General features: G+C 63.3%; 2 protein-coding genes across 33 annotated transcripts in view; one reads left to right on the top strand and one right to left on the bottom strand.

Annotated features, from left to right (window-relative positions):
• The first annotated feature begins 2,734 nt into the window (after positions 1–2,734).
• Positions 2,735–8,042, top strand: LOC107138440 (aquaporin-12-like). 3 transcript variants are annotated; one of them, XM_048808890.1, is made up of 3 exons: positions 2,737–3,410; positions 4,741–4,876; positions 7,669–7,815. In XM_048808890.1, the coding sequence occupies exons 1-3, from the start codon at positions 2,804–2,806 to the stop codon at positions 7,694–7,696; spliced, it is 771 nt and encodes a 256-aa protein (XP_048664847.1). In that variant the 5' UTR covers positions 2,737–2,803; the 3' UTR covers positions 7,697–7,815. The 3 variants fall into 3 exon arrangements, with proteins under 3 accessions (XP_048664846.1, XP_048664847.1, XP_015336529.1); XM_015481043.2 differs by having other exon boundaries at positions 2,739–3,410; positions 4,760–4,876; positions 7,669–8,042; XM_048808889.1 differs by lacking the exon at positions 4,741–4,876 and having other exon boundaries at positions 2,735–3,410; positions 7,669–8,042.
• Positions 8,043–10,917: 2,875 nt separating this feature from the next.
• Kif1a (kinesin family member 1A) overlaps positions 10,918–13,985 on the bottom strand; it is a 62,000-nt gene continuing 58,932 nt past the window's right edge. For all 30 annotated transcript variants that reach the window (XM_015481671.2, XM_048808921.1, XM_048808920.1 and 27 more), the window contains one exon: positions 10,918–13,706. In XM_015481671.2, coding sequence (XP_015337157.1) covers positions 13,664–13,706 — 43 coding nt within the window. In that variant the 3' untranslated portion in view covers positions 10,918–13,663. The remainder of the gene's footprint in view (positions 13,707–13,985) is intronic.

Raw genomic sequence — 13,985 nt, forward strand, 5'->3', positions numbered from 1 at the left:
GACTGTCCACTGGGCATCTCTCGTCGCCGTCTCTAGGGCAGGCCCAGCTTAGGTGGAGCAGCTGGACCTCCACACAGCAGCGAGACCAGACGGGGAGGCTCGGGGGCGGGTGGCAGCAGGGGAAACAGGGTTTCTGGATCCCTGGGAGACAACCCTGGAGCACGGGGCAGAGAGGTCTGGGTCTGCTCACAGTGTTTGTGAACCATTTACCAGTAAGAGTCACATTTATATGATGCATATTTACAAAACACTAACCTAAAATTATACTTGAGATGTGTGATTACTCAGATCATAACAATAAAACCAAAGAGAAAACATCGATACTCTTTTAGAAGACAAAACAAAGTTCTCGCTGCGTTTCTGTGTTTTTTTGTCCCACTTTCTAGTATAACAAAATATTTTAATTACCCTTCCTCCAAATAGAACACCATGAAAATACTTGTAGGAGTTGGATCTCAGTAACCCGCAGCTGTAGAACATAGTCCAGGAATTACAATCTCTCTGATTGAATGATTATTGAAGAGAAATAAAAACAAAAGTTATCTGAGCAGAGGGAAGAGTGTCTTGCTATGGTTCTGGAGTTCAGAAGTGGGCTCAAGGGGACGTGGTCACTTGGAGGCCACTGTCCCCAGGGTTAGGCCGTGTGGACAGTGCTTGGTTTAGACACGAGTCTTAGCTTCTCAGGGCAGGAGGGTCTCCAGAGGGCAGAAACAGAGGGTCTGAGCTTACAAACCCCAGGAGCAGATGGCCCCACCCAGGGACAGGATGAGAAGGGATGGGTGCCCCACCCAAGCCTGGGGAGCAGGCAGGTGGCGCAGAGGCTGCCTTCTCCAGGCAGATGCCAGTGGAACTTCTGATGACCACTGGATGGCCACAAGAGCTGGAGTCTGGCGCAGCCTAAAGCACGGTCAGTGTTTCTGACGGCAGAGATGCCTTCCTTCCTGGCAGGCCCGGGCTGCCCGTGGAGTGTGAGCCTGGGTGGGGCCTCCGCGCCCTGGAGGGGACCAGTGCCTTCCCTGGCTCTGCTGGGCCCCAGGCCACTGCCTGCTCTGGCCTCTGGCAGGTCTCACCACTGCCCGGCCCTTCGAGGGGCAGGCTGGGGGCACAGGCCTGAAGGGGCGAGGTTCGCAGAGATGAAAGGCCCCGGGCGTGGCTGGACTGGTTCTGGTGGGCAGGCGCAGGCTGCCCGGCCTCCTCCCTCCACATTACATTGGGCAGGCAGGCTGGGAGCTGGCTCCCCACAGGAGGGCCTGAGCAGGCCATGCCCTGGCTCTCCCGCTGCCTTGGCGTCCTGCGGCTGTGGTCAGCCCTCTGGCAGGCTGGTGGAAGTGGGGGGAGCTGGAGGCCCAGGACACGACACGGGAGGGATGTGGGCCAGGGAGGGGCATCTGTGGGGCCAGGGGTGCCCCGCCCATCAGGCATGAGGAGGGTGGTCGGGGAGGGGCAGCGGTTCCTCTGGCTCCAACAGTCCTGCAGGGGTGTCTGACAGGGGCCTTGGCCCCGCGGAGGCCCTGGCTCCTGCGGCCAGATCCCCACCTCTGTGGCTCAGCCCCGCCACCTGCCGGGGGGGGGGGAGTACCTGTCTCTGTCTGACCTCTGCCCTGTCACCCCTTCCTCCATGCACCCCTGCTGTTGTCTGTGGTCACACTGTCCAGGAGGCCTCGACCTGCCCTTGCAGCACAGCCGTGTCCTCTCTTCCCCCCTGGAACTGCCCCTCTAGGGCAGGTGACGTCTTTCCCCAGGACAGGCAGGGAAGAGGCTCAGTGCTCATGTCCCCTCGGCTCCTCCCAGTAGCCTCTGAGCTTGGCCCCATCTGCTCTCTGCCTGGATGACCATTCCCACTGGCCCTGCACACTGGTTCCTGCTCGGGGCAGCCACCCCACAGCCTCAGAATAGCCACCCACTCCTGAGCACCTTCTCCTCCTCCTGTCACACCACAGTGGAGCCCCGATGACCCCCAGCCCCTGGGACTGTGACCTCCAGGCTTCAGGTCCTCTCTGACAAGCCAGCGCCCAGCTGTCTCCGAGGCGTCCCCAACTCCTCAGGTCCCTCCTGTCTGGCCATTTGTCCTCAGGAAGAGGCCCATCTGCACCTCAGGACAGGATGCCGGGGTGGGGGTCCTGCAGGGCACTGGCCCCTGCCTCGTGATCCGATTCCCTCTCCACCCACAAGTCCTGGGGCTGCAGGAGGTACTGCCAGTCATTCTGTGGGTGCCCAGTCGCGGCCTTCCTTGGGTGTGTCATTGAACCCGTGGTGCCAGGCAGAAAGATGGCAGCCCAAGGTGGCCACCTCTGCAGGCACAGCTCCTCAGGGCCGGCACCCTGCTGGTGGCCCAGCACACCGATGGGAGTCGTGGGTCCATGCCCCAGGCCCCCTGTGCCGCCGCTTCCTCCTGGGGCGCTCGTGGCTGCTGACTTGGAGGGCGGCAGAGCTGGGGCTTGGAGGTGGGCCACAGCCCAGGAGCGGGGGAGAGGTGCCGTGGTCCTGCGGCCAGGAGCCCAGGCTGAGTCACAGCTCAGATGGAGGCTTTGAAGGAGGTGCCCCGCCTGGGGCTGGTGAGAGGGGGATGTGGGTCCCACTGTGCCCACACCCTGGGGAGGACACCAGGCAGGCAGGTCCACTGTGGGTGCTCCTGACCACACCAGCCTGTGACCAGTGGGGCCGGTAGCAAGGGGTGCAGGTGTGGCTTTCCCAGAGGTCAGGTGGACGCTCCAGCCCTCCTCCACCCTGGACTGTAAGGCTGGCCAGACGCACACGTCACCTGGTCCCTGCTCAGCACGGCTCCTCCTTGGAGCCCGGGGTGATGGCTGGTCTGAACGTGTCCCTCTCCTTCTTCTTGGCCACCTGTGCCCTCTGCCAGGCAGCCAGGAGGGCGTCCAGGGCCCTGCTCTCGGCAGGCGCCTATGCCAGCTTCGCCCGGGAGGTCGCTGCGGCGGCCCAGCTGGCGGCCTGCTGCCTGGAGATGCAGGTTCTGATGGAGATCGGCCCCTGGGCAGGGGGCTTCGGGCCCGACCTGCTGCTGACCCTGGTCTTCCTGCTCTTCTTGGTGCATGGGGCCACCTTCGATGGGGCCTCGGCCAACCCCTCTGTGGCCCTGCAGGACTTCCTCATGGCTGAGGCGTCTTTGTCCAGCACCCTGCTGAAGCTGGCAGCCCAGGGGCTGGGCATGCAGGCCGCCCACGCCCTGGCCCGGCGCTGCTGGGCCTGGGAGCTCAGCGAGCTGCACCTGGTGCAGAGCCTCATGGCTGCCCACTGCAGCTCGGCGCTGCGCACCTCTGTGCCCCAGGGCACCCTGGTGGAGGGAGCCTGCGCCTTCTTCTTCCACCTGGCCCTCCTCCGCCTGCCGCACAGTGCCCCTGTGTACAGGGTGCCCACCCTGGCTCTGCTGGTCACCGTCATGACCTACGTAGGTGAGACCTGCTTCCCTCTGCGGGGCCCTTCAGGACCACAGCAGGAGACGGGGGGTGCTGGCCAGAGGTGCTCCAACCCCCAGGCTGAGGCGGCCACTTCCTGGGGCCCTGATGGGCATGTAGGGCCAGCAGGTTGGAGGCCGGGTGGTGGGGAGGCACCGGCCCCTGCCAGCTGTCTCCCTGCCAGCTCCCAGCTGCCTGGTTCATTCCAGAAAAGCCACACCTGGTCCCAGGGTCAGCCCAGAGGTTCTTCAGGGCCTGGCCCCAGCTCTGACCTGAGATCCCCTGAGTCCTTTGACAGCCCCCCAGGAGTGACAAGTCCTGAGGGCCATCTTCACTCACGTCCCCACACTCCCTATGGGGCTCTGAGATGGCAGTGCCTTCCTTGCCGCACACCTGTGACCCCTGTCCCAGCCAGGCTGACCTCCTGACCAGACTCCCTGGGCCCCGCTCATGGTCCTGCCCTGATTCTGGGTCATAGACCTCAGGCACGGGCACTGGCTCCACCAGAGGGGACTGTCCCTGAGCAGGTATCTTACACAGATGGGCTGAAGCTCAGTCAGGACAGGCCCAGCACAGGGCGGGCAGCCGGTGGCCTGGACCACCGAGGCTGTGGAAAAGGCTGTCCGAGTCCCACACGGATGGGGACACTGAGGTGAGATGAGCCGGGGGCTCTGCAGGGACAGGCTCTGTGGCCCGATGGCCTGGGCTCGGCCTCAGCACAGACGCCCAGGCATCTCGGGTGGGTATGCCGCTGTCTGACCTGGTCACCACCTGTCTGCTGGGCTGTGTCCCGTGGCCACCTGCTCTGCCCCGCCTGGCCACACTGCCTGACTGCTGTGGTCCCCCCAGCCATCCCGAGAGCTGCTGGCCCTCCAGCGCCCCCCTCGCTCCTGTCCTCTCTGCCCTCGCCACCTGGCCTCTATCTCTGCTCTGCCTTCTCCCCTCTCTGTGTGCCCCCACCTCCTGGTCTCTGCTCTGTCCCTCCCCGGCGCCATCTGTCTGTCTCCTCTGCCTGTCCATGTCTGTCTCTCCTTCTCTCCCTCCAGGTCTCTCTGCCTCCCAGTCTTGGCTCCCTCCCGGTCGCACTCAGAGGCTGCCTCCTAGTAGGCAGGGTGTTGGAGGAGGGTTGAGTCCTTCTGGGGCCAGGTGTGGGGAGGGTCTGGACCCTTGTCCTGGCTGCCCTGAGGCCTTGGCTGCCCTGGCCTGCTTCTGTGTGTCCATAAGCACAAAGGGCCCTGGTCAGGAGCTGTACCCAGTGGGCCTGCAGTGTGGTCTCGGGGGCTCGGGCCTGGCCTGGACCGGCAGCGGCAGGCCGGGCCCACCCGAGGCCTGTGCTCTGTCTGCAGCTGGGCCCTACACGTCCGCCTTCTTCAACCCCGCCCTGGCCGCCTCCGTCACCTTCCGCTGCTCCGGGCACTCCTGGCTGGAGTACGCCCAGGTGTACTGGCTGGGCCCTCTGACAGGTGAGTGGGGGAGGGTCCCTGGGGCTGGGCTGGAACCCCTGGCTGTGGGGGTGGGTGGGGGTGCAGGGCCCAGGGATGGAGAGCACACCAGGGCACCCCTGGCCTCCAGGTCTCCACTGTGCTGCGGGGGTCGGTTTCACAAGCAGCTTGTGGGTCTGCAGCGTCCTGTGGGAGGAGGGCGGGTCCCCTCAGGCCCTGCCTCCGCACAGGGCTCCGTGCCTCCTGGCCGGCGCTCTGGTCCCCAGCATGGGCCTGCAGGCTTCCCTGGGAGTCCTGCTGGGTGTCGACCTGGAGGGTGCCCAGGGACACCCTGCCCCTCCACTCCTGCTCCAGGGCCCCACGTCCTTGGCACCCTGACCTGGTCAGAGGTCACTGCCGCCACGGTGGAGCACTGGGCTTCGCTTCCTTTCCTGAAAGCTCCGACTTGCTGGCCGGGGAGGGCGGCCTGACTTCCACCCTGCTCCGCATTCTAGCACTGTCCACCCAGACGTACCCTCCGCTCGGCAACCCGTGGAGCGCCCTCCCCCCAGGGTGACCCGGGCCTTCCTGTTTGGGGCGATTTCTTCTCCTGGGTGAGCACATCTCACCAAAGATGTTAGTTGATGGCTGACAGAGGGTGAACTTACCCGGCAGGTGAATTTCAGACCTGTGCGGCGTCTTGGTTCTGAGCTGCGTTTGACTGGTGGCTGGCTTGGCCAGAGTGACCACGGCGAGCGACACAGACTGGGTGGCTGCACACAGCTCTGGAGGGCAGTCTGAGGTGGGGGGCGGGGGGCGGGGAGGCTGTGCCCCTAAGGTCTGGGGCAGTGTGCGCCTCTCCCTCCTCGGGTCCCCGGCACACAGGCAGGCCACTCCAAGCTCCTCCTGTCTGTGCCTGTGTCTCTTCTTCTTACAGGGACACCCCTGGACATAGCAACCCACTCTACTCCCTATGACTCAACTAATCACATCTGCAAGGACCCGATTTCCAATAAGGTCACATTCTCAGGCTCTGGACAGGACGGGGATTAGGGAATGCTATCCACCCCATGTGGCCTCTGGCTCCACTGAGACTCCATCTGAGTAGCTGAGGTCCACAGCCATCCACATGTCCCTTGGAAGCTTCTGGGAGCTGAGTGGGGAGAGTCTGGGAGCTCGGCACCCCACACATACACGCTGACATTGCCCCGTCCTAGTAGGGAACCTGGCCCTGATGCCCTCTTGGGGAGTGGCCCTTCTCCTGACAATGCAGTGGGAAAGGCCGTGCTCTTTGAAAGGGACTTGGAGCTCGTCTCCGGTGGATTTGAGCCCCCCTCCCAGAGAGACCCCTCCCAGAGACCCGGCCCCTCTTGCTGAAACACCAGGGTTCTGTGGAGCAAATGGGTACACTCTAGCCCACCCACCCAGCCCAGCTCCGGCTCCCTGCTGCTGCCCTGCACACCCAGTGCCACTGCAGAGCCGAGGGTCCTGTGCGGCTGGTTCTTGAGATCACGCAGGAAAGATTTCAGACATGCTCAGAGGGGCAGACGTGACTCTGTTGGAAGGAGCAGGAGAGGGGAAAGGGGAGAGAGGGGGCCCTCTCAGGGAGGAGAGGGTCGGCCTTCCCCATCCTGCCCTCCTGTGTGGCTGGGGTCCCAGGGAAGTTTCCGGGGAGTCCTCCCTGGGCCTTCCTGACTTTGGACTGATGGCAAGGCTGCATCGGACCTCCCAGCCCCACCCCTCCAGGGGTCTCTCCTGTGGAGGGGGAGTTCACTGGCCAACCACTGGAGGCAGCGTGGGTCACTGTGGTCCACGCTGACCAGTTCTCACCCGCGTATCTCCGTCTGTCAAAGCCATCTTCTCCTTATCCGCAGGCGGGTGGGCTTTGGGGACCACAGGTTACTTGCTGAGGGAAGTAGTATATCCTGAGTTAGGCCAGGCAGGGCTGCAGCAAACTGTTCTTAAAAGAAAGCAGGTGGGTCAGCATGAGCACTTCAGCTGGGCAGAAGCACATGCCCGTAGCCGTCCTCATCCAGAAAGTCCAAGTTAAAATCTGCCCCTGAGAACCAGGGGCTTGGGGGCAGTGCCGTCTGGTGGCTAAGATCGGAAGCCGGGCTGGCTGAGGAGATGTGACTGCCCCGATGGTTGGGACCCTGAGCAGGTGTCCTCGCCTTCAGCCTGGCCCTGCTCTAGAGGGACTGTACCATGTCCACCGAAGGAACAGAAAAGGGCGACCGAAGAGTGCCAGCAGCTGATCATGGCTTGTCCTCAGGACACAGAGTGGCTGCTGGTGTACCACATGTGGTCAGGCCAGGCTGGCCCTGGCCTCGGTGGAACTCAGCGAGTCCCCTGGGGACCACCACCCACAGGTTAAACCTGGCTGGCTAGCCTTCCCAGAGACCTGGAGACTGGGTGGGAGCTGGAATTCTCAGCTCCTGGATTCCGCCCAGAACGTGGGGTCTAGGAGGGAGTCGGCCAGGCCCAGGCCCACCTCTGTCCCTCTCCTCCCCTCGCCCCTCCCAACAGCACACAGTGCCCCCACGATGCATGTGACCTTCATGAGGTAGCCTGGGAGGAGAGGCTGAGCAGGTTGTGCCTGGCTCGGGACCCCTGTGGAATCCCAGGTCGGGGCCCCAGAGCATGTTCTAGAAGTTACAAGCTCCGCATAGCTCTGACGGGCTTGTCTCCATCTCCAAGGGAGGACCCCAGGCCAAGGGGTGTGGCCAGGAAGAGCCAGAACAGGGCCAGGCAGGAGCCCCCTATAGGCCCCCACGCCTGGAGGGTCTGGGCTGTGGTGTCTGGTCCACCCTGCGGTCTGACTCTGTCTCTCGTAGGCATGGTCCTGGCTGTCCTGCTCCATGAAGGTTGCCTGCCCCGCCTTTTCCAGAGAAACCTGCTCTACAGGCAGAAGAGCAAGTTCCGAACCCCCAAAGGGAAGCTGGCCCCAGGTTCTGAGGACAGGCGGGCACTGGCGGCAGGGTGCCGTGGCCAGGAGCTGGGGCAGGGCAGAGCCGCTGCTGCGGGGCTACTGCTGAGCCGCCTGGCTCCGTGAACGCCAGCGAGGGTCAGCGCTGATGGACCTGGGGCCTCGGAGCCGAGGGGGCCCAGCTCTCCTCCCTGGAAACCACTTGTCAATAAACCGTTGCTCGGTGCCTGTCTCCCTGGGCCTGAAAGGCCTCTCGAGGGGCGGGCAGGGCGCGCACTCGTCTCCCCCGGGCTCTTTCCTGCTTCTTGTTACAGAATGAGAATAAAGGGTGAGCCCCGGGTGCAGGGGGAGCCTGGGCTGAGGAACATCTCCTGGGCCCAGGAAAATTGTGGATGGCACCGGCAGCCTGGGACACGGAGCTCGCCCAGGGCCCTGGGAGATGGCCGGGGGCCGACAGCGGAGACTGCAGAGTCCGGGCCAGGTACAGGGCCCTGAACCTGGTGTCCACGGAGTTCCCTGGCCACCAGGATGATGCCTGCTCACCCCAAAGACAGGAAACATTGTCGATCTCCAAGAATAATTGCCAGGGGCACCCCATTGTCCCATGGAACCCCAACCGTGGAGCCTCCACCATTCCCCCCCCTCAAACCAGAGCTGATCTGGGAATTCCCACCACCAGAGGATGAAGGTCCCCCTTCTGTGGTCCCCAGAGTCCCATCCGAGGGGGCAAGGCTGCAGGGGTGTGCCGTGGTCCCACTCTGTCTTGTGGGAACAGCAGCCCTGACCTGGCTGCTCTGTGGGGAGGGTGCCCCGAGGGGAAAGCCAGGGTCTCCCTGGGGACCTGGTGAGGCCTCGTCTTCTGCTGGCCTTCCAGTGAGGGGACAGAGGAAGGTCCTCCGGCCCCTCCCGTGGCTGCCCCTTCACCCCTCTAAGTCCCCTCACCAGGCCGCTGGTCAGGAGCCTCAGCCTCTCCCTTCCCCTGCTTGGTATGACAGCCTGGGGAGGGGGTGACCAGGAGCCCAGGTCCCTAAGGGAGCGCTGGGGTGGAGCCCGCAGCCAGCCCGTGTGGCTGCCCTGCCAGGGCTCTGCAATCCCAGGTCCCACCAGCCACCACCCCTGTGCCCAGAATGGGAGCAGGCAGAGGTGCTGGGCAAGCTACAGCCGGGGAGTGGTCAGGCTGCTACAGGTGCAGAGGGAGGCTGGTCCAGGCCAGGCCTCAGGTCAGGGCCCAGGGAGAGTGCCAGGCCCCAGTGGGCATTGCTGTACCTCAGGGACCGGGGGCCTGCTCATGCAGGTTCTGGGGGCTCACGCAGGCAGCTGCAAAAGCCCACCTAGTTGTCCAGCCCCACAGGTGCATCCCAGAGCAGCACCAGGGACCCGTCCAGGTGCTCAGGCCAGGCGGCAGCGGGCAGAGGGCGAGGGGAGGCCAGGGGAGGTCTTGAGGTTTGGGAAAGGGTGGCTCTGGGAGAGACTCCGTCTGGGCTCTGGCAGTGCTGGCGGGGCCCAGAGTGGGAGCTTGCTGCAGAAGGCAGACTCCTGGATTGGGCGGGTCCCCAGGATGGCAAGACTCACTGTCCCTCAGCAGGGGCTGTGGGGCAGCACTAGAGACGGCACAGCTGCCTTGGTCCCGACAGGGTCTTTATTCTGTCAAGCCCCCGCGCCTGGGTGTCTGCACACACCAGGCCCTGGCGAGGGGGCTGAGCTCCCTGGGCAGTGCTCAGCTGGGCACCGCTGTCCTGCACCTCCTGAGCCTCGTTCTTTGGATCTGATTTGCTCCACGGGGGAGAGGAGGTGACTGCAGGATCCAGGGCGGGTTGGAAGCACCTAGAAGCCCGTGCTGGGGGCAGCTGACCGCCCAGGGGAGAGCTGGGTGTCAGAAGCCCCGTGTCTGGGTGGGGAAGGGCTCTCAGGGCTGATGGGCCTGCTGACCACTGTCTGTCTGGGAGGCCGCCATCTGCAGGGGAGTCTCTAGCTCTGAGACACCTGGTGAAGGTCCGTAGTCTCAACTTCCTGTGAACCTACCATTATTGCAAAATTTTGAAAATAAACCCTTTTTACAGTTTTTCCTGACTTCCCTGCAACAATCACCATAGAATTATTTTTAAAACGAAGAGTGGGGAGTGCATCAAGCCAGAGCTCTGCCTGGGCGGGCACGGGGCTTTCCTGTCACAAAGGAGAAATCAGAAGGACTGGGAACCTGGCCCAGAGGCCCCGTGCCCTGCTTCAGAGCAGGGTCACTCTGAACTCAGGGGAGGCCACGTCACTCATGCAAGGGAGGTGACCTCACGTGCCTTTCAGGGCTCAAGACCAAACCTCCCACAGCCTCCAGGACACCCAGGCAGAGTCCAGGCTGGCCCAGGCAGGGGACCAGCACCCCAACCAGGACCGGCTCCCGGGTCCCTCTGCCGAGGCCTAGCCACATTCCCTGTGTCCAGCAGCCCTCCTGGTACTACTGCCCAAGACCTGATGGGCTACCCTGCACCTGGCCTATCTGCATCCCTGGGGGCCAGGGCCCAGGGAGGAGCCCACCACACACCTGAGCCGGAGGCCTGGCCTGACGACTGCCCCTGGAACAGCTCCTGAGCCTAGACCTAGTCTCGCCGGCTTTGACCTCTCAGAATGGCCTGTGCTCTGAGTGGCAGTGACCTGCCTGGCCAGGAGACTCCCGTGTCCCCTGAACCATGTTCTTTCTCTGGGGAGCTGAACCCTGGCCTTGGGGGAACCGAATTGGACAAGATCCAACCAGTGTGGTAGTCACCCCAACTCCCACCGTGGCCTCGGGCAGGACCAGGCCCTACGGGCAATGCCTCACACCAATACTTGGGGTAGCTCTGGTCCCAGAGCCTGGCACACCCTGCTGGGGTTCTGAGGGGCCCAGACCCCAAATGCTGCCTGAGGGCAGTGCAATGGCCTAGCATGAACCTGCACCTACAGGTGAGGGCACCTGGGGCGGCTCAGAAGTGGGTGGCTCCAAAGACAGCACCCCTGGCACCTCACCCCACAAATCTCTCCCAACCCTGCCCCTTCCACCCCAAGAAGCCAGCCCCTCCCTGCCTGGCCTCTGGGCAGCAGATGCCATCTCTGGACTGTGCCGAAGAGATGCCCCTGTGACCCCCCCAGCTGACCTAACACAAAGCCACAGCTGAGACACGGGTACGGGTTGCGTAGAGCCACGTTTATTTCTTAGTTGGACACAACCGTGATGCACACACAGTACAGGGGCCTAGAGCTAACACTCGGGTAAGACGTGGGGAGAGTCGCTACATCAGGGTAGTGGAGATGACACAGGGTCCCACAGCAATCACATATGTACAAGCCAGGGATGCAGCCTCCAAGCTGCAGGGGCACTCAGAACAGACCAACTACAGGAAGCACAACCCGGGGAGAGACGGGGGCCGTCACAGCCTCTGTCCAACCTGGGGCTGCAGGGGTAAAGGAGGATGCCTTCTGGGGCCCCAGACCTGGCCGAGCTGGCACGGGACCAGCACCACAACCCCGCTCGCAGTACCCCTGACCACGTTCAGGACCCCCAGGTGCCCCAGGCTCTAGGGACCAGGATGGATGTGGAAGGCCACTCTCGGCAGCTCTGCTGGCAGGACCACTTAGCAGGAGGACTTGGGCTTCTCAACCCCACAGGACCCCAGGAGCCGGCATCCCCCAGGCCAAAGCAAGGCCAGAGCTGGGCAGTATTAAGCCTCAGAACCAAACCACCAGGAGAGATGGCTGTCTCGACCTCTCACCTCCGTACCAGCAAGAAATGGGGGCCACAGCCAGACCAGGCGCTCCCCTCCGCATCACAGGATGGGAAGACCCCAAGCGTCTCTCCACGGCACAGATGTGGACACAGCATTCCAGGGGTGGGGGCAACTGTCCTCAGCTGGCTGGGTACGTGGGTGGTTTGGGGCAGGGTGGGCAAACAGAAACCAGGCTTCCCACCTTGTGGACGCACTGCCCTTGGCCTCTCCTGTTTCTGCAGACTGACTCTGGACGGCCCACAGGGCAGGGGCCCATCTCAGTGCCAGCCAATGCCAAAATGGCACCGCCCAGGCCTTCATGGTGGGGGGGGGGTCTTCTGAATGCAGAGGGCTCCAGGCTCCTGGCCTTTCCCTCAGCCTGACCCCAGACAGCAGGTGCTCTGCAGGTTGGCTGGCCTCAGACACCCGCTGGTGGGCGGCCCAGACCTTTCCGAGGCCACGGCTTCAGGCTGGCTGACCTGAGGCGTGGTGGGCCTGGCCTCTAGCCTGCTGTGAAGGGTGTGGCCTTGAAATCCAACTCAACTCAGAGCAGGGTGCTCTGTCCCACCCTCCCTGCCTCGAGGGGGTCACGGGTACCAGAGTGAGTGCCATCTGGATGCTGTGTCTCAGCCCACTGCCCCCACGGTCCACAGGGCTGTCACCTGGTTTCTGCACAAGGTTTACTTCAGTCTGGGACGGCACCGTCCTCAAGGAGCCCTCTAAAGAAAGCGCTGCGTGGCCCACACTGCACAGCTGTGGTTTCCTAAGACCTGACGCTCCGACAGAGGCCCCGGGCCCTGGGGACGAGGCAGCCACCCCTGCTGCAGCTGAGCCTGGTGGGAGGACGAGCTCCCCGTCTGAGCTTGCATCTGGTCTTGTGCTGGCTGCAGGCTCAGATCCTGCTTCCACAATACCACTCACCCTGAGCCCTGCGGTCTGGGGTGAGGGTCCAGAGGCCTGGACGGTTTCCCCAAGGAAGACCTGAACTTGTTTGTCAGCATGAAAGAGGCCCACACACCTAGTCTCTTCCTCCGAGAGTGGCTTGAGCTCACAAGTCAGGGTAGTGCCATTCAGGGACCACCTGGGCTGATGGGGAACCTCCGACCCCCGGCTCATCTGAACCAAGCAGCAGGAGCTGGCAAGGGGGTGGAAGGTGCCCAGCCCCAACGGCAGCCTGGTCCAGGTGGGCTGTAGGGTTAGGGGACTTGCAGTTTGGTTTCTGATTTTCCAAATGGCCTGTGAGTGGGAATTCCCCAGGTGCAGAAGAACCCTGGACAGCCAAGACAGCCTGGTATCTGCCCTCACCCACCTGCCAAGACGTGCCCCGTGCATGGAGTCTGCTCCCTGGGGTGGAGAGGAGGGTGTGTGTGAGGAGCTTCCAATCACAGAACTTCCTCCCAGAGCAGCCTGGGCTCTGCGTCCTCACAGCACCAGGGAGGCCCTGGAGGCCGGGACCCACACCCTGAATGCTGACCTTGCCTGCTGCCCAAGAGCCCTGTGTCTGAACCCAGCCACCGGCCCCGACAGTCTGGACACAACTGGTGAGCCTGGGCGCCATGGACACCCTGGCCTCCTCCCTCACGGCCCCCCATGGTCCCATCTCAGGTCCGCTCACCCTCTCAATCCTGCTGGCACCACCTTAGCACCTGGAGACCCCACACACCTGGAGGAGGCTCAGGGAAACCTGGCCCAGGTGTGCCTGTGTGCCAACCGAGGGTCCCACGTCCAAACTCCTCTTCCCCTGCTCTGCCCGAAGGCTGGAGATGCAGAGGGAACAAACAGGGAGGGTGGCCGCTGGGTCTTACAGGTCTACTCGGAGGCATTAGAAATAAATATCATAAATAGAACACAGTTATAGTTAATTTCTCAGGACTGTCTCCACGTCACTAACTACTGTATATTAATTATAAGTCTGTCTATGCTTAAAAAAATATTAGAATGGCGGCAACACGGGGTCTTGTGCCCTCTGGCCTCCCTCAGATCCCCAGCTCTCCCCACCCAGAGCAGCTGAGGAGGAAGAAAGAAGGACTCGGGCAGGCTTCCCTGGGGCACAGCTGGCCCTAGGCCCGGGCCCGGCACTCCCTGGCAGGGGAAGGCTGGGCAGCCAGGACAGGACAGACGGGGATGGGGCGAGGGACAGCCGGGTGCTGGCTGGTGGGGGGCTCTGGCTCAGACCCTCATCTGTGCAGACCTCCTCCGGGAGAGCTTGGACCTGCAGAGGGAGGAGAAAGGGGTGTCATGCTGGGACTGACCCCCCGGCCGCGTCCGTCAAGCCCCTGGCGTAAGGGCAGCCCCAGGACCACCAGACGCTCAGGCCCTGGCACTGAGCGGGTGAGGCCTGGTGCTGCCTCAGCCCTCCCACACCCGCCATGCCCTCGTCTGTGACGTGGAGGACTGTGTGCGCACACCGCCACACATCAAGACCCACCCAGTTAGTGCAGGCCCACCCCCTTGGACCCCCACAGGATCCAGAAGCAGCTCGGCCCTGCCT

Source organism: Marmota marmota, unplaced genomic scaffold (genome assembly GCF_001458135.2).
Source record: "Marmota marmota marmota unplaced genomic scaffold, marMar, whole genome shotgun sequence".
Classification (NCBI taxonomy): Eukaryota; Metazoa; Chordata; class Mammalia; order Rodentia; family Sciuridae; genus Marmota; species Marmota marmota.

Bases quoted from the DNA above. Each gene is read 5' to 3' on its own strand.
- LOC107138440 (XM_015481043.2), top strand. From the start codon at position 2,804: ATGGCTGGTCTGAACGTGTCCCTCTCCTTCTTCTTGGCCACCTGTGCC. The intron at 3,411-4,759 runs GTGAGACCTGCT...CTCTGTCTGCAG, and splicing joins CACCGTCATGACCTACGTAG to CTGGGCCCTACACGTCCGCC. The intron at 4,877-7,668 runs GTGAGTGGGGGA...TGTCTCTCGTAG, and splicing joins CTGGCTGGGCCCTCTGACAG to GCATGGTCCTGGCTGTCCTG.